The following is a 24,674-nucleotide window of genomic DNA, read 5'->3' as shown; positions in this document are numbered from 1 at the left end:
TCACAACAATGGCCACACAGTTAATCAAACTAATCAAAGGGGGGTTTAGGCTTAATATCTCCCCTTTGTATTCAACAGTTTCATTAATAAGGCTTGAGGGCAGCCGTACCAGCCTATTCAAAAAGAACTCACTACTCCTTCGCTTTGTACCTTAAATTTAAGGGGCCGTGACCAGTTACCCAATTTTTATCTAAAAATTGCCCACTTGCTCCACTAAGAGTTTTTTAACCCCATTTACCCAATCTAACATCTATTGACTGTCTTGCCCTCATATTCTCTCTCTCTCTCTTGACCGAGACTCCCCTCAACCTCTCTCTCTCTCTCTCTCTCTCTCTCTCTCTCTCTCTCTCTCTCTCTCTCTCTCTCTCTCTCTCTCTCTCTCTCTCTCAGAAGCCTCGATGGACAGAGTGAATCACACCCAAGCCCTCGCCGGAATCCGAATCAGACTCCCATGGCTTCTTCTTCAATCCACTACGATATTTGCTGCGCCCTTCTTCTTCACTTGGCCACGTCATCTTCATCGACATCATCATCACCTTCACCGTCGTCGTCGTCGTCCACGATTAGGACTCTCAGTCCCCACCGCATAACCTCGCGTGCCTCCTCGGCACATTGGGTGCTGTCGTCGTTCTCCTCCTCGTTGTGGACGACGTCGATCCGCGTCAAAGCTTTCTCCAATGACTAGTCGAAAGAGGCCGTCAAGCTTCTGGAGAAGCAGTCGACATGCACCACCGATGAGCTCCACCATCAAGCTCGTCCCAAATCCAATCGATTCTGGAGCTTCAAGGTCCGGCCATTTGCACCTGCAATTTCATAGTTCCGGCTGATCAGACAACAAATCATCGAAGCCTCCGTCCCTGGTCCATCAGATCCGGTGCCCAAAGCAATTTCTGGGTGCCCAGAGCACTTTTTTTTTTTTTCATACTATGAAATCCGAGAATGGGGAAGGAAAAAAAAGAAAAAACAAAAAAAAGTGAACATGTACAATTGAACATATAAATTGATCAATTGTGTATGTAGTGTATTCATTTTGGTTTTGAGAGTTTATGCAATTCACTTGAGGGCAAATAATATGATTATCGGGGGCAACAATATGATTATTAGGAGGCAATAATATAATTATTGGGAGGCAGTAAAAAGAGTTCTGAGAGACAATAATATGATTATTAGGAGGCAATAATATGAGTATTGGGGGGCAATAATATGGTTACTGGTGACCGGATTCCGGTCATCGGTTGCCGGATTCCGGTGACCGGTCACCGGAGTCCTGTCACCGGTCGTCGGAGTCGGCGCCCGGCCATTGGTCACCTGAGCACAGCAAGGTGGAAGATGACTTCTCTCTCTAAGTGAGAAAGAAGGAGAGGGCAAAAAAGTCTCAAAAATAAATAAAAAGAATAAAAAAAGAATTAATTAGGTATTAGAGAAATAATCCCTTAGAGTGTTTTGGGTAAATAAGGTTAAAAAACTGTTAGTGGAGCAAGTGGACAATTTTTAAACTAAAATTGGGTAAATGATCATTTCCCTTAAATTTAAACCAATTCGCATTGACTAGCTGATGATGTTGCGTTGGTCCAAGTCCTAACAATGGTCATCCAATAAAATCCAAAATCCAAGCACAATAATTTGCCTAATCATTGTAAACAACGGCACACCCAAAAGAAAATACTTTTATCCATGTGGCACCAAAAAGCCGGCAAACAAACAATGACACTCAATCCTTCTTCAAACTTGAGCAGTTGATCACTGACACAGTCAACTGACTCGATAACCATGTCGAATTCCATAACCCAGTTGATGTTTCTGATTCTTGTCTTTGTACCAATAGCTTTATCATCAGAACCACAACAACCAGTTGAGGCTTTGCTGCGTCGTCTGGACTCCAAACGCTCCTCTGCTTCAGTTCAAGAAGCTGCAGCTAAAGCTGTTCTCAAACGATTGCTTCCTACCCATGTCGACAGTTTCGACTTCAAGATTGTTGACAAGGTACCCATCAATTTCTTTGTCACAACGAATTCTGGGTTTGACTTTAATTACTGCCATTTTCAACTGACTACGGTAAAATTCTATGTTATTACCAGCTTTACATTCAATGCAAGGTTCTATAATCCATGTACTATGTTTATGCTTGAAATATTATTACTGAATTTTGTGTTATTTGATTGTTAATGAGTATGCTGACTGTTTCAAATTCGAATATCAGGATGTTTGTGGTGGACATAGTTGCTTTGTGATAAACAATCATAACCTGTCAAGTCGAAATGGCCCCGAGATACAGTATGTTAACTTGTGATCTTGTCAAATGTAGTTACTTTTCTTGTTTTCCAATTTGAAAACAAACTTTTCGGACACATTACCTGCATGCATCTCGTCTGCACTATTTGTTCCAATTCTCCATTATAGGCCATTAGCCTAATATGTCAGTTTACGTCTTTAGAAAAGTTCCGGATTATCTAGATGTCCTGTAATGTTGTGCAGTTTCAGCTTATAAAGCCTTCAGTTTCTTGTAAGACTTATAAGTTATAACCAACAAAACTTTCGAAGTTGAAAATTTTAATTTCTTGCTCTTTTCATTCCTTTCTTGAGTTCATTGCAATTTTTGAGGAGAGGATATACTTTGTTCTCAACGTTTGTGTGCACTTGTACATTATTGATTCAGTACTCCTTGACATATGATTGGATCTTATGTATTTTAGGTCGCATGTCAGATTAGAAATTCATCAAGAATAGCACCCATTGACAATGTGGGTGTTTTAAGTATAGGATGATATGCTAATGTGAAGAGAAGCTTAAAGCTCAGTGAAGCCTCACTCATAACTCAATGTGGCTGGCTGTATTATCTGTATTGGCATTTAGAATAAAAGGCACGTTACCTCTTAATGGTCTTAATCATCACATATCTACTTGATTGCAATTGTGCCATTTCATTATCGGTCTGTCTTTATCCTTTGGCTCTTCTTCAACTATTGCACTTTTTAACTGATTGTTTCATTGCTTTTGGATATGAAACACTTCAAGTGGCTCCCCTATATTGTCCTGAATTGGTTTCCCCTCAACCTTAGAAGGAGCATTTCCAATTCTATTCTATTTTCCCTTGTTTCTCCATGCATCTGTGTTGACATTTTCAACATCATAGAACTGCTAAAGAAAGATTGTTGGGTAGTTAATTCCTGTCCTTGTTTGATATTAAAAGGTTCCTGGTAATCTAAAAACTTAGTGAGAGGCTATGCACAGTATAGGTGACTAATATCCTTCTTTCTTTCTATGGAATAAACAGGTTTAGGGTTTAAAAATTTCGTCATATTTTTCTCAGAAACTTTCCTCTGTACCTGATAGTAGAAAAGAGAGTGAGAGAGTAACAAAAAAGAAAAAAAGAGAAAAGAAGGAATGATCAACTGCAATTATAAGTTTTATGAATATAATGCGATTCTCTGCAGGATTAAAGGTACCACAGCAGTTGAAATTGCTTCTGGCCTCCATTGGTATTTGAAGTATTGGTGTGGTGCTCATGTTTCTTGGGACAAGACTGGTGGCATGCAATTAGCTTCCATTCCCAATCCAGGATCACTACCTCGTGTAAAAGACAAGGGGTTGAAAATTCAACGGCCGGTCCCATGGAACTATTACCAAAATGTTGTTACATCCAGTTGTGAGTAGTTATTCTTCGTATCCTATTTCATATCAATCAAATTGACTATATATTGTTGTAATTTGGTCATGTGTCATTGAGAGTCAAAAAGGGAGGCAGAATGCATGAGACTTCCTCCTTTATGAGGTATAGGAGGGCAAGACTTATGCAGCCACATGCCCATACCCTTGTTTCCAGATAGTTTCTTTTCAGGACTCTCAGTGAGTAATAAACACACGAAACAGATGAAAAGCTAATTATGAAATAAAGCCTACTTAGTTTGCATTTCAAAACAATGACATGACATGTAGTTCTACTGTCAATATTAGTTGTATATGTATCTAGACATTCGCAAATCAATAAACTTATAAGGATATAATACATCTTTGCAGATTCATTTGTTTGGTGGGATTGGGAAAGATGGCAGAAAGAAATAGACTGGATGGCTCTTCAGGGGATCAACCTGCCTTTAGCATTCACAGGGCAAGAATCAATTTGGCAGAAAGTTTTCATGGTAAATAATAACTGATCTTGCATGTAGGTGGTTATCCAATTGTAGGCTTCTAGTATATGTATTCCATCAAGCTCTCTACTATATGTTGCTTATAGGAACATAATTTCTTCATTTGCACATGTCTAATCATGTATAAACAAAGGGCACAGGAGACCTCAAGTGTCAACCGCACGAGACATGCAGAGCTTAAATTTTGTGCGTTAAACAACAATCGAGCTAATATATGCTTGTCTGATTCTGTGTTCATACTGTTTACATGTCAGAGCTAGAATGCAATCTAAAACATAAGATTCCCAAATACTAGTCAACATTACTGTTTCTATGTTTCTGGACATAGCGTTTTATTAAATGATTGGGATTGTCAATATCTTTCTAAGAATCAGAACTTGTTAGGCAAGCCTGGTACGTTCTAATTGAATATCATATCTGACACTTCTGTAACTGAAACCAAGTTTTCTTCTTTTAAATGGCATGGCAGATGATATATAATTTGTTTTTAGGGCTTACAGTTAGGTTAATTTTAGAAGAAAAGTTTGTCAGCTCACTTCTGATTAAGTACAAAATCACACTACTGAGAAAATTGACGAAGTGAAAAATGACACTACTAAGAAAATTGTGGTATGCATCATATGTTTCAATGCTTCAGTGAAATTTCCAACGAACAGGACTGTCGTGAACCTTTTTTAATTTTTTACGAATAGCTACATGGTTCATCCTTGTTTTATTCTAAAAATGACTGATCTACCAAGTGTTGGGAATAATTTGTGTAAGATCCTGCATAGTGTATTGTGAGGCATGGAGCCCATTGCCAATCAATGTTGGTTGAAAGGCCTGATGCCTTGTAAGGTTTTTTGTAGGGTCCTACATTTCTAACATGTGATGTTACTCTCAACATTAAGTACTGGCAGATGAAGACTACCGATTTCCCAGAATTAGATTATTATTATCTTTCTAAACCTTGTCTGAACAATGCATGTATGCACTCTAAGTAAATAAACACAGTATTGTTGTTGGCATTTATCCTGTGACTAAAAGCTTTGATGTATGCACTCTAAGTAAATAAACACAGTATTGCTGTTGGCATTTATCCTGTGACTAAAAGCTTTGTATTATAGGATTTCAATATTAGTAAGGGAGACTTGAATGATTTCTTTGGTGGACCTGCCTTCCTTGCATGGGCTCGCATGGGGAATTTACATGCGTAAGTGGAGGTGATATTAGAATCTCTCAAGTACGAGATTTCTATCATTCTGAGGATAGTCTTTCTGAAAAACAATTTTTAAATTTAAAAGGCTCTACTTGATGTTGCCAGTAAACTAGATCGTTGATTCTGTGGTTTTGGTTGAAAGAGTCTGCATTAATCTTATTGCAGGTGGGGTGGACCATTATCACAGAATTGGTTGGATCAACAATTGGTTTTGCAGAAACAGATATTATCCCGGATGTTAGAGCTAGGCATGACTCCAGGTGATATTATGTCCTGTCCTGGAAACTACCTTTTATCATTTTGGTGCCGTTTGATGCTCCAATAACAACAGAGACAATAGTAAATTACATGAATCTTTCAAACAAGTCTAATGTGTAAAGAGTTGTATATAGTGACAGAACATAATGTCATTGTGATAATATGACTGCTTATGTGTAACCTCTTTTGTGCTCCAGTGCTGCCGTCATTCTCTGGAAATGTCCCAGCGACACTGAAGAAATTTTATCCTTCAGCTAATATAACCAGGCTTGGAGACTGGTATACATCATTCTTTTTCTTGTTCTTCTTGTTTTTTTTTTTTTATATTTTATTTAGTGGTATTATCAAGTCGCATATAAACCCATATTAGTGTAATGGGACCCAAATGGTATGTCAATGTCTATGGCTTACTTGTACACCTGACATATGTGGAACAAATAATATTTTGATCCACATTTCAATTGCCTCCCCCATCTTGACCTCCATTTATGAAGCTAGAGAAGTTCCCCTGTATCATGTACTATATGTTGGAAAAAGATCTGCTATATATGTCTTTGCCGAGATTTTACTTTCTTTTTTTTTTTTGCTTTTATAATTAGGAACACTGTCAATGGTGATCGCCGCTGGTGCTGTACTTACCTTCTTGATCCTTCTGATCCTTTATTTGTTGAAATTGGGACTGCTTTTATTAGGCGACAAGTTGAAGGTGTGTGATTCATGTTGCTTAAAACTGTTCACGTCTTTCCTGCTAGATTAAGGACCAACAATTGTGTCATTTCTTTTTCATTCTTTTATAATTTATCTTCTTATGCAGGACCACTAAAGAAACACATTTACTAAAATTGGCAACTATACACTGTGTGTGATCCTGGCAAAACCTTGTGCATGCGTGTTCAGTTTCCAGTTTAAATCATCTGGAATATAACACTTTTGACTAAGAAATGTTGAAATTCAGCAGTGCAAGGGTTTTGCTGATGGATATATGCAAAGATCCTTGTGCACTGACACTGTCTGCATACTCATATCTGATCATTCTACTCTAAAATAGGCAGCTGTCGGACTGTACAATCTACTATTGTTACATGTACTGTTTGGTAACTTGGTATATCACCCATGAAAGGCAATGAATTCCACTTCCTCTTGCCATTTTTAACTTTAGCACCCTATTGACATCCTCCTCTTAGAATTTTAGAGTTTTAAATACGTACAATTCCAATTAACTTTCTGAGTAAGACACATACTACTGTTTCAGACTTGCCTAAGTTATCCCAGTACTGAAGTAAAGTACTTTTTTCTGAACATGTCAATTTACGCTTGCCTCTAGTGTCAAGTTTATTTGTACGCACACAATATTGCCTCAGAGGATTTGACTGTCAGAGCTTATGCGTGATTTTTTTCAGTATCATGTTTCATATATTGATTTACCATTTACTGTCGCTCCAACTATAACGTTAGGCTTCTTCTGTAGATATATGACTGCCAATTGAGGATTTTGATGTGGCTTATGTTTCTCCAGTTTTGTTGTTTTATGTTTGACTAATTTTAGTGGTTTTTCCTCATTCAGAATACGGGGATGTGACGGACATCTATAACTGGTAATTTATCTCATTTATTCTCTGTTTTTTTTTTTTTTTGGATCACTTTCACTTATTCCTAATATATAAATGGTGACATCTTTTAGTATAATATTTTATGTGATATTCAATTCAACCTACTTTACCTTTTTGCACAAGTAACTATTATTGTAAAAAACTAGTGATGTTGGTAGTTTCTTAGCAAATTAAATATATAGGTATTAGTATTGCCCCCTTTGGCACAGTTTGGTGGTAAAATTTCTTCCTTGCATATTACGAGATTGTTTGAATCTTGCATGCCAAGGTTATATAAGTATAAAATACTATATCCAATGCAGTGATACATTCAATGAAAATTCTCCACCTACAAATGATCCGGCTTATATTTCTTCACTTGGAGCTGCTGTATACAAAGCAATGTCCAAAGGTGATACGGATGCAGTGTGGTTGATGCAAGTACGCTCCTAACTTCTTCAAACCTCCCTTCCTCTCTGAGTCTATGATGTAATTCTAGTATATAATATTCTGTTCTGCCTCTCTACCTTTTTATTTAATTAACCAATCTTTATGGAAGGACCTCAGTGATTTTAATGATGTAGGAATTTTCGCTACCTGTGGGTATTGAGTTGTTTCCGTATGGGCAATTTTACTCAATTTTACTCGGTTATGCACGAATATTCCAAGTTGACAGCTATTTTATTTTGCAGGGTTGGCTTTTCTACTCAGACTCTGCTTTTTGGAAACCACCTCAAATGAAGGTATATGCATGTAGATTGTAAACCTTAATACGTATCTTCGCATGAGTAGAACTGTTTTTCATTGCCAGCAAAAGATAATCGTGCTTATCTAGATCATGCAAGTTTAAAACAAAAACTTAATGTCTGTTGTAGATATGAAAGTAATTTCTTCATGATTAACCATGGAATGAAACACACTATAATTTTGGAAATTCTGTAATGGAATATAATTGAATCCAGAAAACCTGGGGGATGTCCACTATAAGGAATCATCAGCTAAGATGATCTGTGCCATCCAACCATGTGCATAGAAATCATATGGCAGTGCTAGAGTAGGCAGGGGCTTTGGTGTTGGTGGGAGATCATAGAAGAACAAGCTTCCTCCTTTAAGATCAAGTACTGTAAAGTGGAAATGGCTGTGAGATCCATGACAGTTTCTCTATGAAATATTCAAAGTGATTTTAAATTTCACATCTTGTCTTGCAGAATTTGTGGAGTCAACAATCCTTTCTAGATTTCTGTTTGAACGAGTTGATTTACAAATCCTATTGCAAGACACGCTTAAGTTATTTTGGTTATTTGAATAACTTTAACAAATTATCAATATATGCAGGCTCTTCTACATTCTGTTCCATTCGGGAAAATGATTGTACTTGATCTATTTGCTGATGTGAAACCAATATGGAACACGTCATCTCAATTTTACGACACTCCCTATATCTGGTAATTGGGTCTTCAGTTGTCAACTGCTTTTAACATCTAATCTGCAAGGCCTCTCTCTGTACTCATTTGTTTATTTCAGTTTTCATTTTAAGTTCCTGTAGTTGCAATGTATTGTGCTTGGTTACAATTAATGTATTTCAGGTGTCTCCTGCACAATTTTGGTGGGAACCTTGAAATGTATGGGATATTGGATGCAATTTCTTCAGGTCCAGTTGATGCCCGAACTAGTGAAAATTCTACTATGGTATGTCCGATTACCCTGAATTCCATGTATTTTAGCCTATAAACCACGGAAGGACTTCTCTTTTCATGTTACTCTATACTTTCTAATACTGATATAGTTTAAAACTTCTAGCATCTTTCTGTCCTTGCCCACATACACTTCATGAACAACTGTGCATGAAAATCATTAGTTGTTTATGTTGTAGAAATTAATTGTTGGCACTCTATGTAATTTGTCATTTTAATAGGTTGGGGTTGGCATGTGCATGGAAGGAATCGAGCACAATCCAGTTATCTATGAATTGACGTCTGAAATGGCATTTCGCAGTGAAAGGGTTCCAGTTCAGGTAATTATGATTTATGACTGTCGTTCGATAAAAATTGTAGTTTTGGATGCATTTAGTTCTATTGTAATTTTTGTAAAATATACTCTGCTATTCTATTTAGAATAAAGTAGGTGCAATATGCAACTATGATGTGGAAAAAAACGAAGTACATGATGTGATTAAGGTGCACACATGAACATGAAGTGGAAACACAAAAGATGGACAAAATAGGATGAGTCCACCTGTCAAAAGCTTTCACCTGCACACACATGAAGTGCATGGTTTTATTAAAACTAGTACAGAAATAGCTTTATGCTGGTCATTATTTATGACATTATTTTCTGTATGCCTGCAATCCTTATTGCCATGCAGGATTGGCTGAGGACCTACTCCCGTAGACGTTATGGTAATGCAGTTCATCAAGTTGAGGAGGCTTGGGAAATTCTTCATCGCACAATTTATAACTGCACAGATGGAATTGCTGTACGTTTTTCAGTAAACCCAATTGATGCATTGCTAGTGACTATTTATTTCCATCAAAACATAATCTTGAACAAAATTCAAAGTATGAATGAGATGATTGTGCTGTGTGTGGAATTAGAATCTGCAGTCTTTTAATGGTTCTATGGTATTATAAGCACTGAAAGGGAACCATGGATAGATTATCGAGTCCGTTATTGTTATTGGATAAACACTGTTACAGTCTTCTTTAGCAAATGAAAGTCCTTCATTCCCTGTTCTTAAAGGAGTCATTCCTTTTTAGAATATTCCTTTGTTCACTTCGATTTTCTTCATAGATTGTAGTAGGAAAATTTAAGATAACAAATACGCCCTACTGCTGGAAAAGAAATGGAGAGTTTTCCTGTTATCTTTCAAATTGAACTAAGCAAACACTTGTTTCCATCTCTTTATGACATGATTCATACATACCTTTGTCAGTTAACCAATATAAGGTTGACACCTTTGGCTCAGTCTAGATCTTTTCTCCTAGACCAAAAGGTCACTGAAGCTGAATTTTCTCTAGGAGTCTGTTTCACATGCAGTTAAGCATTCTTGTGATGTTCATTTCTGAAGAACTCAAACGGAAAATTTACTTGGCGAAACTTTCACTGATTTTGTGTTAATTCAGACTTCAAGGCCTTGGCCATCCCTTGATGTGTTTCACCAGAAGTACTTTTGATGAGTTGAAACTTAACTTTTAAGTTTTAAATGAGAAATATTTGACTGGAAGTAATTACTTTTTTTAGGCATGATGGGTAGTTTTATACTCTGGACACTGGACCCTGTGGTCAATTGACCTATGATTTGCCATACTAATGAGATGAGGATATAACTTGCTGCAGGACCATAACACAGATTTCATAGTCAAATTACCTGACTGGGATCCATCACTAGAGAGTGTATCGAACACGACAGAACCTAAGAAGATGCAAATGCTTTTCACACTAGATATAAAGAGGAGATTTTTACTCCAAAAAAACAGCTCTCAATTTCCCAAGGCACATTTGTGGTATTCAACTCAGGATGTGATTAATGCCTTACGGTTATTTCTTGATGCTGGAAATGATCTTTCCGGAAGCCTTACATACAGGTAAAGGACTAGAGCACAAACCTAATTCTCTGCTTCTACCTCTCTTATATTCCTTTTTGAAGCACATGCTATCTCTATTGTTTCTGAATTAATCCCTTGTTTGGTTGAAATATTTGTTCACTTTTGTAATTTCCTTAACTTCATAGAAAGCATGAATGCATGATCACCAATTGTTAAGTTCAATTTTCTTCCAGATTTTCTTGGATACAATAGGATTTTTCCAGTTGCCTCCATTTATCTAATTATCTTCACTAAGGCACTCAAAGGAATTAAAGCATTGGATCATTAATTGTCGTTAGCATTGTGACAGATATGATTTGGTTGATTTAACACGCCAAGTGCTATCAAAGCTAGCAAACCAAGTATATGTGGATGCAGTGACTGCTTTTCAGAGGAAGGATGTAAAAGCTTTTGATCTCAATAGTAAAAAGTTTGTTCAACTCATAAGGGATATTGATGCACTTCTTGCTTCTGATGATAATTTTTTACTTGGAACTTGGCTTGAAAGCGCAAAAAAGCTGGCAACCAGTCCTACGGAAATGAGGCAGGTGAGAACAATTTCCCTCTTTGCCAATTGTTTTAGCTCATGAATTTTATTGGGGGCAATATAGCTATTTTTGCAATTAATTTAGACACATATTATTGTGATGCAACAAACCCTTACTCCGCATATTGAAGTCAGGTAAACCACACATTTCCTTTTTCCACTTTGAATGTATTCAGTTTATACATGTTCCACTTTATACATGTTCCAACACTCTTCCAGTACGACTAGGGTTTTGGCAACACTTTGAATGTATTCAGTTTAGGCTTGTATCTTCTGCTTAAACAAGGGGCACGGTCATCTTGTCGTCACTCCTGATTTTTGTCCACGTTGTTACTCTGCTCAACATCATGAATTTGGCGATAGCTACCCATTGAATTTGTAACGCATACAACACTTACAAATTGAATCTTTCTCTAGGATACTTAGAGCAAGTTCCCCAATCATATATGTGGCAGATAAAGTAATTTTGAAATGGTTGATTAAAAGTTCTTATTGTCTTTTTCAGTATGAGTGGAATGCAAGAACGCAGGTGACAATGTGGTATGATACCACAAAAACCAACCAGAGCCAGCTTCATGATTATGGTAATCTTAATTTCTTGATCATATAATATAGTTTCAAGCTTTGTCATTTTCCCCCCTTAACTTAGCGATCATTATCATCAGCAAATAAGTTCTGGAGTGGCCTATTGGAAAGTTACTATCTACCACGAGCTTCAACCTACTTTCATTATTTGTCAAAAAGCTTAAGAGAAAATAAAGACTTTGAAGTGGAAAAATGGAGAATAGAATGGATATCCTTTTCAAACAATTGGCAAGCAGGTACAGAGCTTTACCCAGTGAAGGCAAAAGGAGATGCACTTGCTATTTCTAAAGCATTGTATGAAAAATATTTCGTGTGAGAAAAATTGGTTTGATAGGATGAGAGGAAAAATGTATCATCTATTATGTTGTAAGTTGTAACATATGCTCCAGTTTTGCTCCTTTACCATAAAGAGACCTGGTGCATCAATAATGAAATACTTCAAGTCATTGATTCTTGAAAATTGATTTATGGAATAGTCAGTACAGCAATCATTCATTTTCAATTCTGAAATAACATGATATTAGCAGCCAAGTGTGTCTTTAAGAGTGCTTTTAATTTGTATACTTTTTCTTTTTTCTGTGGAAACTTTCTATTTGAGTTGATCACTACTGATGGCAAAGTTAAAGGAACCTCCAAATAATGAACTAGAAGGCTTCCTTGTCTTTCATTAGTCATCAGAATTTTCACCACTAGTAACTACAAATGCTCTATGCCTCTGGGAAGAGGACGAAATCGTGAAATGAGCCATCCTTAACAGTAAATGCCCTGAGGCTAATCATAAATAGCAAACACACTGCTGTTATTCAAGGTTTGGATGTACAACGTTCTATTATCCATTACAAAGACATACTCGATCAAGGTTCAAATATACAACATTCCTAAAGAAACCAGAACGTTTGTAGCTTTTACCAAGTAGCACAGACAATTTTGGGAGATATACGCATAAACAGCAAATGATAAGCTCACCAACATCAAGTCCTTCTAGTCACCCTTTTGTTTTGGGATTAAAATCTGCTTCAATTCTTTCCCAACTTGTCAAAATCAACCAAAAAACCACCAGATTTATGAGAAGAAGAAATGTGTTGTGTTGTAAAATTTTCCCCTCACCAAAGGAGCCCTTTGCATGTTGAATCACTAGGAAACTTTGGTTATTGTATTATCTTGAACATGGATTTAGTCAAGCTATTCAACTGCTTGCAGATATTTGTATGGAATGTCAGTACAACAATCAGCGTTGGAGTCAATCAGTTCTTCTAATCACATTGAAATCAGCAAATAAGTGTGTTTACGGTTATGAGAAGTTAGAAACGAACCTCCAAATAATGAATAAAACGGCTTCAACAGCCCAAACTAATCTATGGGGAAAGACAGAGGTAATCCGAAGTTAACACCAGTAATGAGTTATGAGGCATTTTAAAAATGCTACCCATTTGTTATTTTATTCTTTGTTAAATCCATAAATCAAATACATGGATGAGTTTACATCAAGAATGAATCATACAGTTGAATAGGCTACAAAGCGACCAAATTAAAGATTTACAATTCCAAAAGAAAGAAGAAAAGAAAAGCAAAAAGTAAACATCAAAGTTGACTAATCAGTATTGCTATCTTCCTACACTGCCAGCACCAATCTCTACAACTGCGACGTACCTTAAAATAGCTCCATAAGAAGTGGATCACCGATTGCCATGGATCTTATGAGTTCGATGAAATCTGACTCACTGGAAACAGTCCATGGGTAGACGGCTGGGACTTGAGCAGAATAAATGTTTGAAGAGTTGCTCAGTGATGCCTCTGGCTTATGAATCATTGTATTGAGCACAGAGTCATAGTTATAAGGCAAATCCATTGCCATGAAAAACATGGGCATTGCTACCTTATTATGGATGCCAAACTTGCCAACAAGACCTACAAGATCCACAAAGTCCCCGACAAATTGTCGAGGGATATAGAACACCTCAGAGTTGCAGATCATGAGACTCTGCTTACTTGTGCTACTCTCCTTGTAGTTGACCTGTAAATGAACTGGCATGGTGCTGACGACTTTCTTTACCATGTCTGCTTGTTTAGAAAACCATTCTGAGCCTACTCCTTCAATTGAGAATGTAGTCCAAGACTGAGGCACCTATGAGTGAGAATGAGATAGAGAAGAGAGAGTAAGAGTTATTGCTTGTTTAAAAGCCCAGGTGTTGTACTTGGGGGTTGCATTACCTTGTCAGTGATCCACAGCTTAGTTTTATCTGCTTGTAGTAAGTTCCAGTAGTTGAGAATGGTATTGTCCCGGAGGAACAAGAATCCTTCTGCACCGGCAAACCTATCAAATATTTTGGGGAGGTACCTGAAAGCCATTTGGGAATATTAAAGGAAGGACAGCAGAAAATACATTAAGAAAACCCTGAGAAGCAGAGCCGAGCAAGTGATTCAAATTTTGCCAACAATTACCATATAAGAAGAGCACATATATTTACAACCTGAATTGGTAGTTCATCCAATTACAACAAATTTCAAAAGAAACATTATTCGACACCAGTTGATAAACAAAATGAATAAAAACAAAAAACAACCGATAAGAAATACTGAAAATAATATGGGAACAAATCTAACTCGGTGCTCAAACCTCTCCAACAAAATTTTCTACACAAGATATTTTTCTTAAAAATCTTGCTTATTGTAAATTGTATCGGAATGTTATGGCAAAGGAGCTGTTAGTGAATGCAATATCAAAAAGCTTTTATATATAGCTCTCTTCAGTATCATACAAAATTTCCTTCAGTATCCAAGCACTTCTTACCAAGTAACCTGGCAGCACTTCCTGAAGAACAACCTGAACTAGTTCACCACCAAAGCAGTTTTGTTTAAATTTATACTCTGATTTTATCTCAATTTCATATTCAAATGCATATTAAATTGATGGACCAAAAGAAACAAGATAGAAGAACAGTCAAATAACCAAATGACAGCAGAAGATGACCCAAAATGCAGCCGTTCATCCTCAGATCAAGATAAACACACAATTGCACAGACCAAGAAAAAAACCAAGACAAACTATTCTAACCTAAAATATGTGTGGAAGTTAGTGGGAGACAACAAAGAACCATGACATAACACTAATAACTTACTTGTATACTTGGTCCAGTGTGGCTTGCTCCACAGCTAAATCTGCTTTAGCACTGTTGGACAATATCACCACAGTTTTGAACACCCTACCATAAAGTAATTTCCACTCTAATGCAGTTCGCTCCACAGGCCCGCTGACAAACATGATCACAACAACATTGCCAAAAAACTTTCTCCAGCGAATTAGATTCCCAATCTCATAATTCACTGTTTCTGATTCCCTAACTGCAAGATGCACGGAAGGTAGTTTTTGAGGAACAAATTCCTTCCTATCTGCATGACCAATGGTGGTTGGTCTCAGCTGATCCAGTTTTATGGCCTTCAGCCTTGGCTGAACGTAGCCAACAGCAAGCAGATCTTCAAGCCAAGCAGCAGTGAACCTCACATCCTTCTCGGTCCAAAACCCTTCTTTCGCCATCAAAAAACTCAATTCCAAGATTCTGTCAAACAACTTGACCTTACCAGATCTCCAACTAACTAAAAACTTGATCAATCGACCCACATTTACATGAAAATCCTTCTCTTCTGTAAATGGATATGCTTCAACATTATCATATCTATGTACAGTAGGAGGATAAACAACAACATGACCACCAATTTCCCACAACAGTCTTTGTGCCCAATAACCCCTCAATACATCAGAAGCCATTGTACTAACCGAAACAGGAAGCATCAAAGCCCAAAATGCATTCAAATGAAACAATGTATTAAAAGAATTCAATGGCACCATCATACCTTGTGGTAAGGCAACTTTTGGAGCATGCTCATCAAACTTTATATCCAATGCTTCCGACCCTGACCTCCTAGTGAGGTAAAAAACCGAATCCACATCCGGTAAGCCATTGGATATCCCCTGCTGAATGTACTGCATTCCTCCAAACACTTCACCATAGAACTCTTCATGCCCAATTTCACCTACATTCTCCAAAGGCAATCCTCTAGGCCAAACTGACCGCTGCCCGAAATGAATGTATGGATTCACAACTGTTCTATTGCGGTTTTCATCACTGTACTGCAAAATCCTCTCCTGCATTACACTTACCTTTGACAGTTTCAAATCAAAGTGCTTCCCAAGGTCACCATCAACCACTTCGCCACGATCATCAGCATCGAATATCATTTTCGCCCCGTGTTGAATGGCGAAAAGGTACCCAACACTCTTCCTCAGATGAGACTCATAAGGAAGATACTCCAAAACACGAAACTCCAGCTTAGCTTGGTCCTCCATTGACAAGTATATAGCTCCCTTGAGGCTCCAATCCAATGGGGTCTTCGAATTCCCTATTGCAAGGACTTGCCAGCCCTTGATCCTGACCAGTTTCCGGAGCGAGTCCGATGGAGGATCCGAAACAGAGACCACAATCCATCTGTCTGAGGTGAAAGAAGCGAAGTTGGAGGACTTATCTGAAATGGGTGGGATGGAGTTGAAGTTGATTCTGGGGAGTTCAATGGGTGTGGGGATCTTGGAGTGGGATTTGGAGTTGAAACAGAGGAAGGTGGTGGGGGAGTCATTGTTGGTGTAGAGGAAGAAGAGGGCGGCAATGGTGAAGGCTAGGACTGAAATGGTGGCGATCTTGAAGAGGTTGAAGGAGAGCCATTTGGGGAAGACAAAGGTTTTGGGTTGAAGGAAGTGATTGTTGAGAAAGAGTTGGTGGGGTTTGGAGGTGGGTTTTGAGATTGAGCGGTCTTGGACCAACATTTGATTTGGATCCAAAACTGCTCTGAATATGTGTGTGTAAAGCTCTAACCTACCTGGGACTCTCTTCACTCTTCACTCTTCACTCTTAACACTCTTACGCTACCAAAGAACGAATCTTTGTTGAGTTTCATTTCTTTGTTGAGTTTCATTTTTCAGTTAGCCACCGACAGTGAGAGTACGAGTGTACCGAGTGTGTTGGGACTCTCCGCCAAGAAATAGAAGATTCCACAATTACTGACACTCCTACAAGTACAGGCAGCCCTACCTTGCATGAAGTTGTGTGGTAAAAGTATTTTATCACAGTTTAGAGTTCACACTCGCATGAAGGTTTATTGGTTTGTGTCCATATCGGATCAACAAAACGATAAAAATCGGTTAAGAATTTCTTTTTGTGAAGGATAAAGTATACTTTTTGCTTTCTGTATCAGTGAGCTGTGAACTGTTGGTTAGCTAACTTAATTAACATCGTGAAAGTTATAGGTTCAAATCTCACTGACATCCTATGGGATAAGGAAGAAAAATTATTATCTACAAAAAATAAAATAAAATGAATAAAATAAACTTTTTGTTTTTTGTAAGCTTTTCTAATATTTTTTTCATGACATGGTTATGAAGTTTTCTCATCAATGGGGAGAAGTTGAACTAGTACTGTTCTCTACTATCACTTTGGTGAAGAGAGATGTCTTATTACTAAACTGAATGACATTTAATTTATTGGCCTAAATGTTGAAACAATATTGTCCCCTAGTCATTTTTTTAATAATCAACACAAAGAATTAAATATTTTTCATATTTTAATTTGGGTTATTATCACAAATGGTACCTGAACTTATCATTTATTTTATCGATGGTACCTGAACTTCAATTTTGATCACAACCAGTACCTGAACTTTTCGATTTCATTTTAAATGGTACCTAAGGCCACCTTCGGTCACTATTCCGGCCAAAAAAACCAAATCTAAGAAAACAAAAAACAAAAAAACAAGTTCAAGGCAAGTCTATTACCAAAAAGTCATCACTATATATGATCGCAACCCTCGAAATCATAAAAAATCATCACTATGATCGCCTCCCATGCCGTTTTAGTCGGAATAGTGACCGGAGGTGGCTCTAGGTACCATTTAAAATGAAATCGAAAAGTTCGGGTACTAGTTGTGATCAAAATTGAAGTTCAGGTACCATCGATAAGATTGAGGTATAGTTCAGGTACCATTTGTGATAATAACCCTTTTAATTTTAACAGTTGGTTATCATGTTCCACTTTATACATGTTCCAACACTCTTCCTTATATGAGACTTATTCGTAGCACTTAGGGAGAGTATAAGGAGTATGACAAAGCCAGCTTTTCGATCTAGGATTTTGCGTATTAGAATTGAGATCGACTATGCCAAGCCTCTGCTGTTCAAGAGGCGTTTCTAGGTGAAAGATGATGTTCAGTTCCTTGCTAAATTCAAGTACAACAAAATGTTTGGACATTGTTGTAGATATGATTTTGTGACCAATGTTGGCTTGCCTTATTCTCAACTGGAGTTGGAGGAGGACAACGAAGAGATGGTGGGCGCATTGGTGTAGTCGTCTACACTGATAGCTTTGCGTGAAGGGCAGGGGATGAGTACCAGTACGACTAGGGTTTTGGCAACACTTTTTCTGTCTCATGTCATAACGTAATATTACCTTAAGAAAATCCATGGACCACAAAGTGGTGGGTTCTCTAGCTATAATTTTACCACTATAAAAATGATGCATCGTTCTAATTGAGTGATTAAATCCGGTACAAAAACAATATTGGTCTCGAGGTCTATGATGATTGAGTCACTAGACATAGGAAATGGCCAAGGCTTTTCTAGTTTTCTTAGTGGAGCTGCCAACAATATAATTGAAGGTATAGGCCATATAACTATAGAAACCGGAGCAGTAATGTTAAAGGGATTAGTAGGGCCGGCCTTGACATTTTGAAGGCCTGGGCGAAACAATTGGAAAGTGACATAGGACATTAGCAACTAATTTTTACATGAATTTTATCTTCAAATAACTACATATAAATTTTATTGTAAGATAGAAAATAATAATTAGAAAATAAAAAAAACGCATGAAATAAAAATATTATTTGGGTCACTTATTTTTTGTTGTGTTTATAGATTTAAAAAAGTATGTGTCTCAGAAAACAAAAATGGAATAATAATGTATTAAAGGAGCCAAAAATACCAAATAGAAACCAAAAAAGGGCCTAAAAATACAAAATCAGGGCCAAGGTGAATCGAACCTGGGTCGTCCAGACCAAGGCAAAAAAGCTTGCCAATACTGCACGCTTAGTATGGTCAGCGCTAAGAATGTCAATCTATATATATAACATATAAGTTTTTAGATATTTTTAAATCGGACGATCGGAGGCCCCGCCGGAGCTTGGTGGCCTGAAGAACTGTCCTTTTTTTTTCTTTTTCTTTTTGGAATAACAATTGAAGAACAGTGATTGTTGAACAACTGTCCTAAATTAGTGGATGAATTAGTATTTGAGGAAACCTAACCCAGAATAATCTAAATTTGCACAAAAACGATCGAATGCCCAAAAAAATTGAGGTTAAAGCCACCACCAAAAGGTATTACGAATTGCGCATTGATAATTCTGGGTCCAAAATAATCCCACGAACAGAGCAAGCAAAAGCCATGGCCGCACTGCAGTCTTGAGATATTCCGACGACCCAAGAATGCTTTTCAATTTGTGGCCATGGAGAGCGGCCAAAATAAGTATCACGGCTACCGGCGGCCAACCCACACACGTCAATAATCGCCATTTCCGGCTTGATCTCGGAGGCATCGACTGGGGCGACATTGATGAAGACGAGATCATACCCAGAATGATGATTAATGCCAACAGTAGAAGAACAGGCAAAGACGACGGCGGAGACATTGATTTATTAATGCTTCTTGTTTTGATTCCGGCCATATTTGTGAGAGAGAGAGAGAGAGAGAGAGAGTGGAAATCAAGAAACGATCTCTGAATGTTAACCGGGGCTTTCTGATTTGGAATGGTGGAGAAGAAATGCCCCTACTATTGGATCATATATATCTATATATATATATATATATATATATATATATATATACGGCGACGTTTTGTGTTTCCTACTTCTCCAAGGGGTTGCAGTTTCCGACCGTTGGGGAACCTTTGGGCTTCAAATCCAAACCCAATTAGGAAAGACGAAAAAAATCCTTAATTGATAAGGAAAGTACTGTTTCTATTTTTTCTTTGGTCTTTTGTTATTTATTTATTTATTATGGATATCAAATTATTTGATTTGGATTCTAGGCTCTTGTTAATTTGATTGAGTGGAAATTAAGTCGGGAATGAAATTTCATTTCCACTTTTCTTAGAGTCTAGGTTTTTTTTTTTTGAAATATAGAATTTAGGCTTAATTGCTTAAAGAGTGTGATAATGGTCCCTTCCAAACTTAATTTACTCTGTATATTAAGTTGGTAATTTTCTTTTTATGGGAGAAATTCTTATATTTTTTCTGAAATAATGGTTCTATATTTCTGTTCAAAAATTTAGTAGGGGGAGTGAAATTCACACTCCTTATTTTAGTGATTTGAACAACTCCAACAGCTTCCTTATATTTTGATTTTTCTCTATTTTAGGGAAAAATGAGTTTCTTTTGCTCCAACAGATTCCCTATAACTATCTTCATTTTAGGGATAGTGAAGAAAGATAAAACCAAATTCCCTAAATTTTACAACAATATCTAAAATTTTAAGAAAGAATTATGGAGGTTTTAGAGATTGCTGTAAAATAGGGAATCTGTTGGAACTTGAGAAGAAAAAGAGACTAAAGTTTTGACTTTTGCTTTCCTATAATACGCCGCACCCTGTTGCGTCGCCTCTAAGGCCGTCACGTCCTCGTCCGGCCACCATGCTGCAAGGAAAGATCCTTGTATGGAACTGCAGGGGTATTGTTAACCTCGAAAGCCAACGTGCGTTGATGGATTTAGTCCATGCTAAGAGGACTTACCTTATCTTCTTAGCTGAAACCCTAGCCACTCCACAATTGATCAATTCTCTCACATCTCGTCTGGGTTTTGCAGACAACATTTGCTTCCCAAAGGAACAGGGATCTCAAGGCCTGGCTCTGATTTGGAGTTCTGAACTCTATGTCGATCCTCAAACTCGGTCTTCGCACCATATTGATGCTGAAGTACAAGAGGTAGGCACAAATGAAGTTTGGCGCTTTACCGGCCTTTATGGGTTTGCTGCAAGGGAAGAGCGTCATAAGACTTGGGTTTTGATTGAATCCTTGGTAGCAGAAGCTTGTTTTCTTCCATGGTTGATGGCAGGGGACTTCAATGAGTTAATGACAAAGCCTGACAAATCTGGTGGACCTCCTAGGGCTTTTGCGCCAATGGCACTGTTCAAGTCTACAATGGATGCTGCAGGTTTAAGGGACATGAGATTCTATGGTGGTCGTTTTACTTGGTTCAACAAATACACAAAGGAACGGTTGGACCGCTGCTTCCAGTCGCTATCTTGGCAGCAAACTTTTCCTTCAAGCAGAACAATCACCTTGCCTCCATCTGATTCGGGTCATAATCCTCTACTCATTGAAGTTAGGGTTGAACGTACACTATTACGTAAAACTCACAAGAGGTTTCGGTTTGAAGAGATTTGGCATGGTAATGAGCAGTGTAATGAAATTATCAAGAAGCAATGGGCTACTCCTTTAACTGGAAATATGTTGCAACAACTTGGATCCAAAATACACCTGACCGGCCAACATCTTATGCAATGGCATGGCCCAGAATTTCAGAAGCAGAAAACTGAGCTCATACAAGTCCAAGAAAAATTGCATGATCTTATGCGCCAACCCTACTTTCCTTGGCAGTATGAAGAACAACGTGTGCTACATGTTGTTAGAGTCAATTGTTAGCACAACAAGAAAAATACTGGAGGCAAAGATCTTGAGATATTTGGTTAAAGGATGGTGATCTAAACTCTACTTACTTTCACTGTAAGGCATCCAATAGAAAGAGTAGAAACTCCATTCGGGGGCTAAAAAATGAGTTGGGTGAGTGGACTGATGATCCTGCAGAAGTAAAGAAGCTTCTGTTGGATTTTTACAACATGACATTCACTTCTGAGGGAGTTGATGATGATGCCATTTCTAAAATATTCATAGCAACTCCAATGAAAGTCACTGCCATGATGAATGATGATCTAAATTTACCCTACTCAGATGACGAGATCAGGGCTGCTTTGTTTCAAATGCATCCATCCAAGAGTCTCGGGCCAGATGGTATGTCTCCTTTCTTCTATCAAAAATATTGGCATATTGTTGGTTTTGATGTTTGTACTGCTATTCGTAATTTCATGGAAAATGGGAAAATTTGGAAAAAGTCGAACTACACTTATATCTGCCTCATTCCTAAGATCAAATCTCCTACTCTTGCCTCACATTTTCGACCTATAGCACTATGTAATGTTATATACAGAATCAGTTCAAAAGTTGTTGCGAATAGATTGAAAAAATGGCTTCCAGATATCATCTCTCCCCTGCAAAGTGCTTATGTCCCAGGGAGACTGATTTCTGATAACACTTTGGTTGCTACAGAGGCTGCGCATTTTATGCACAAGCTGAGATCACAAGAGGAGGGTTTCTTTTCCCTCAAGCTGGATATTAGTAAAGCTTATGATCGGCTAGAATGGCCTTTTTTACATTCCATGTTAGTAAAGCTTGGTTTCTCCTCCAAGTGGATTAAAATGGTTATGAGTTGTGTTACTTCTGTCAGTTACAGCATTCTTGTACAGGGAGAACCATCTGAACATATCTACCCTACTAGAGGCATCAGACAGGGGGATCCATTATCACCTTATTTATTCATATTATGTGTTGAGGGTTTGTCAGCCTTAATCTCACAGGCTGTGGACTCTGGGGCCATTCATGGTTTAAAGATATGTCCACAGGCTCCAATTCTGCATCATTTATTTTTTGCAGATGATAGTCTATTATTTGGAGCGACTACTGTTGCTGAATGTATCACTTACAGACAAATATTGAACACTTATGAGAATGCCTCTGGTCAGAAGGTTAATTTTCAGAAGAGTAGTGTGGTCTTTAGTCGCAATATTCATATAAACGTTCAGAATGAATTAGCTACAATTTTAGAGGTTGAATGTGTAGCAGATCATGATCGATATTTGGGACTTCCTATGAGGGTTGGAAAATCAAAAACTCAGATTTTCCAATACATCAAGGAGAAGCACTCTAACAAGTTGGACAATTGGAAGGCAAAAATATTAAGTTGTGCAGGAAAAGAAATTTTGATCAAGGCTGTTGCTCAAACGATGCCATTATATGCAATGAATTGTTACTTGCTTCCAAAGACTTTATGTGATGATGTGCACAAGCTATGTGCCTCGTTCTTCTGGGGTGACACGAATGATAAAAGGAAGATTCATTGGAGAAGTTGGGAGAGGCTCTGTCTAACAAAGCATGAAGGGGGTATGGGTTTTAAGAATATATATGCTTATAATCTGGCTATGTTGGCTAAGCAAGGATGGAGGCTTGTTACCAATCCTAATTCCCTTATTGCTAGACTTTATAAAGCTAGATATTTTCCGCATTGTGAGTTCTGGCAGGCTGAACTTGGTGAGGCACCCTCCTTTTCTTGGCGTAGTATTCTAGCCGGTAGACCTGTTTTGAAGGTTGGAACCAAATGGAGAATTGGAGATGGTATGCAAGTAAATGTTTGGAATGATAGTTGGATACCAACCTACCCACAGTACCTTGTTTAGAGGCCGGCAGAGTCCCCCATTGAAATTGTTGCAGATCTCATCGACTCACATACAAGATAATGGATCTCGGATGTCATTCATACTAAGTTTCACCCAAATGTGGCAGTAAAAGTGCTTTGTATCCCCTTAGTATCCAACCTGCCTCAGATATGATGTACTGGCACTTAGAAAGAAGGGGTAGCTTCACAGTCAAGAGTGCTTATTGGATTACACGCAGTCAAGTTCTACAGAATGTTCTGGTGTCCACTTCCAATGGTGATCCCTACAAGGAACTGTGGAGGAAATTATGGAAAGCTCAAGTCCCTGGAAAAGTCTGAATTTTTGCTTGGAGGGCTTGCTGCAACTTATTACCTACAAGAGAGAGACTTTCAACTAAAGGGTATGAAGGGGAGCTTCGATGCCTTTTATGCAGCTACTTGATTGAGGATACAGCTCATCTCTTCTGTAAGTGTCCTCTTGCACAGTCTCTACTATCCCAACCTCCCTTGCAACTCCAAATCTCTCTCCTCCCTCAAATTCATTTTAAGGAGTGGATGTTAGAGCAAGCATTGAAGCTTAAAATGGAGAATTTTGAGAAGTTACTCATGTTGATTTGGGGTCTATGGACTAATCGGAACACAAAGTTGTGGGACGACACTTCTGGTAGTGCTACTGACATCATGTTCAAGTGTTTCTCATGGCTTGATGAATTCCAAAAGTCTAGAATCACTACATCTGCATCGAGATTGCCTACTATACAGACTTGGAAGCCTGCCAGCTCTACAAAGTTTAAACTCAATATTGATGGGGTTTTTGTACCCCAAATGACTAAAGGGGGTCTTGGAGGACTTCTCCGAACATCCAGTGGACAGGTTGCTGCAGCTTTTCAATCTGTCTCTCTCCATGTTAGTTCTGCATTTCATGTCGAACTATTGGCAATAAAAGCTAGGCTAGAGTTTCTTAAACAGCATCATTTTCGATCTGTGGTAATTGAAACTGACTGTCAGGTCGCTGTTAATGATATTCATAGCTGCTCTTCATTACGTATGGGGTATGGTTCCCTTATTGATGATATTCAGAGGACATTGAAGAGTTTGCAGCAAGTGCAAATTTGCTATGCTCCCCGTACGTGTAACAGGATAGCTCATAGATTAGCTAGCTTAGCCTTTGAGTCTGAGCAATGTCG

The 24,674-nt window shown here is 37.9% G+C and overlaps 2 protein-coding genes across 3 annotated transcripts; one reads left to right on the top strand and one right to left on the bottom strand.

The window, feature by feature from the left end:
• The first annotated feature begins 1,658 nt into the window (after positions 1–1,658).
• Positions 1,659–12,388, top strand: LOC112177536 (alpha-N-acetylglucosaminidase). Of its 2 annotated transcripts, none has more exons than XM_024315823.2 (19): positions 1,659–1,983; positions 2,201–2,274; positions 3,435–3,646; positions 4,018–4,139; positions 5,255–5,340; positions 5,512–5,606; positions 5,802–5,883; positions 6,204–6,310; positions 7,169–7,199; positions 7,517–7,634; positions 7,886–7,936; positions 8,529–8,638; positions 8,780–8,882; positions 9,109–9,207; positions 9,559–9,669; positions 10,530–10,777; positions 11,088–11,325; positions 11,830–11,908; positions 11,990–12,388. In XM_024315823.2, exons 1-19 carry the CDS (start codon positions 1,771–1,773, stop codon positions 12,223–12,225), a joined length of 2,415 nt encoding a protein of 804 aa, XP_024171591.1. In that variant the 5' UTR covers positions 1,659–1,770; the 3' UTR covers positions 12,226–12,388. The 2 variants fall into 2 exon arrangements, with proteins under 2 accessions (XP_024171591.1, XP_024171596.1); XM_024315828.2 differs by lacking the exon at positions 1,659–1,983 and adding an exon at positions 2,694–2,861 and having other exon boundaries at positions 2,217–2,274.
• A 920-nt stretch (positions 12,389–13,308) lies between these two features.
• LOC112177663 (probable glycosyltransferase STELLO2) lies at positions 13,309–16,903 on the bottom strand. The gene is made up of 3 exons (XM_024315931.2): positions 15,029–16,903; positions 14,121–14,247; positions 13,309–14,034 (listed from the first exon to the last, which is right to left on the bottom strand). The coding sequence occupies exons 1-3, from the start codon at positions 16,723–16,725 to the stop codon at positions 13,561–13,563; spliced, it is 2,298 nt and encodes a 765-aa protein (XP_024171699.1). The 5' UTR covers positions 16,726–16,903; the 3' UTR covers positions 13,309–13,560.
• Between the last annotated feature and the right edge of the window lie 7,771 nt (positions 16,904–24,674).

Source organism: Rosa chinensis, chromosome 1, assembly GCF_002994745.2.
Source record: "Rosa chinensis cultivar Old Blush chromosome 1, RchiOBHm-V2, whole genome shotgun sequence".
Taxonomy (NCBI): Eukaryota; Viridiplantae; Streptophyta; class Magnoliopsida; order Rosales; family Rosaceae; genus Rosa; species Rosa chinensis.
The sequence above is the reverse complement of the archived record's forward strand: the minus strand, read 5'-3'. Positions and strand labels throughout refer to the sequence as shown.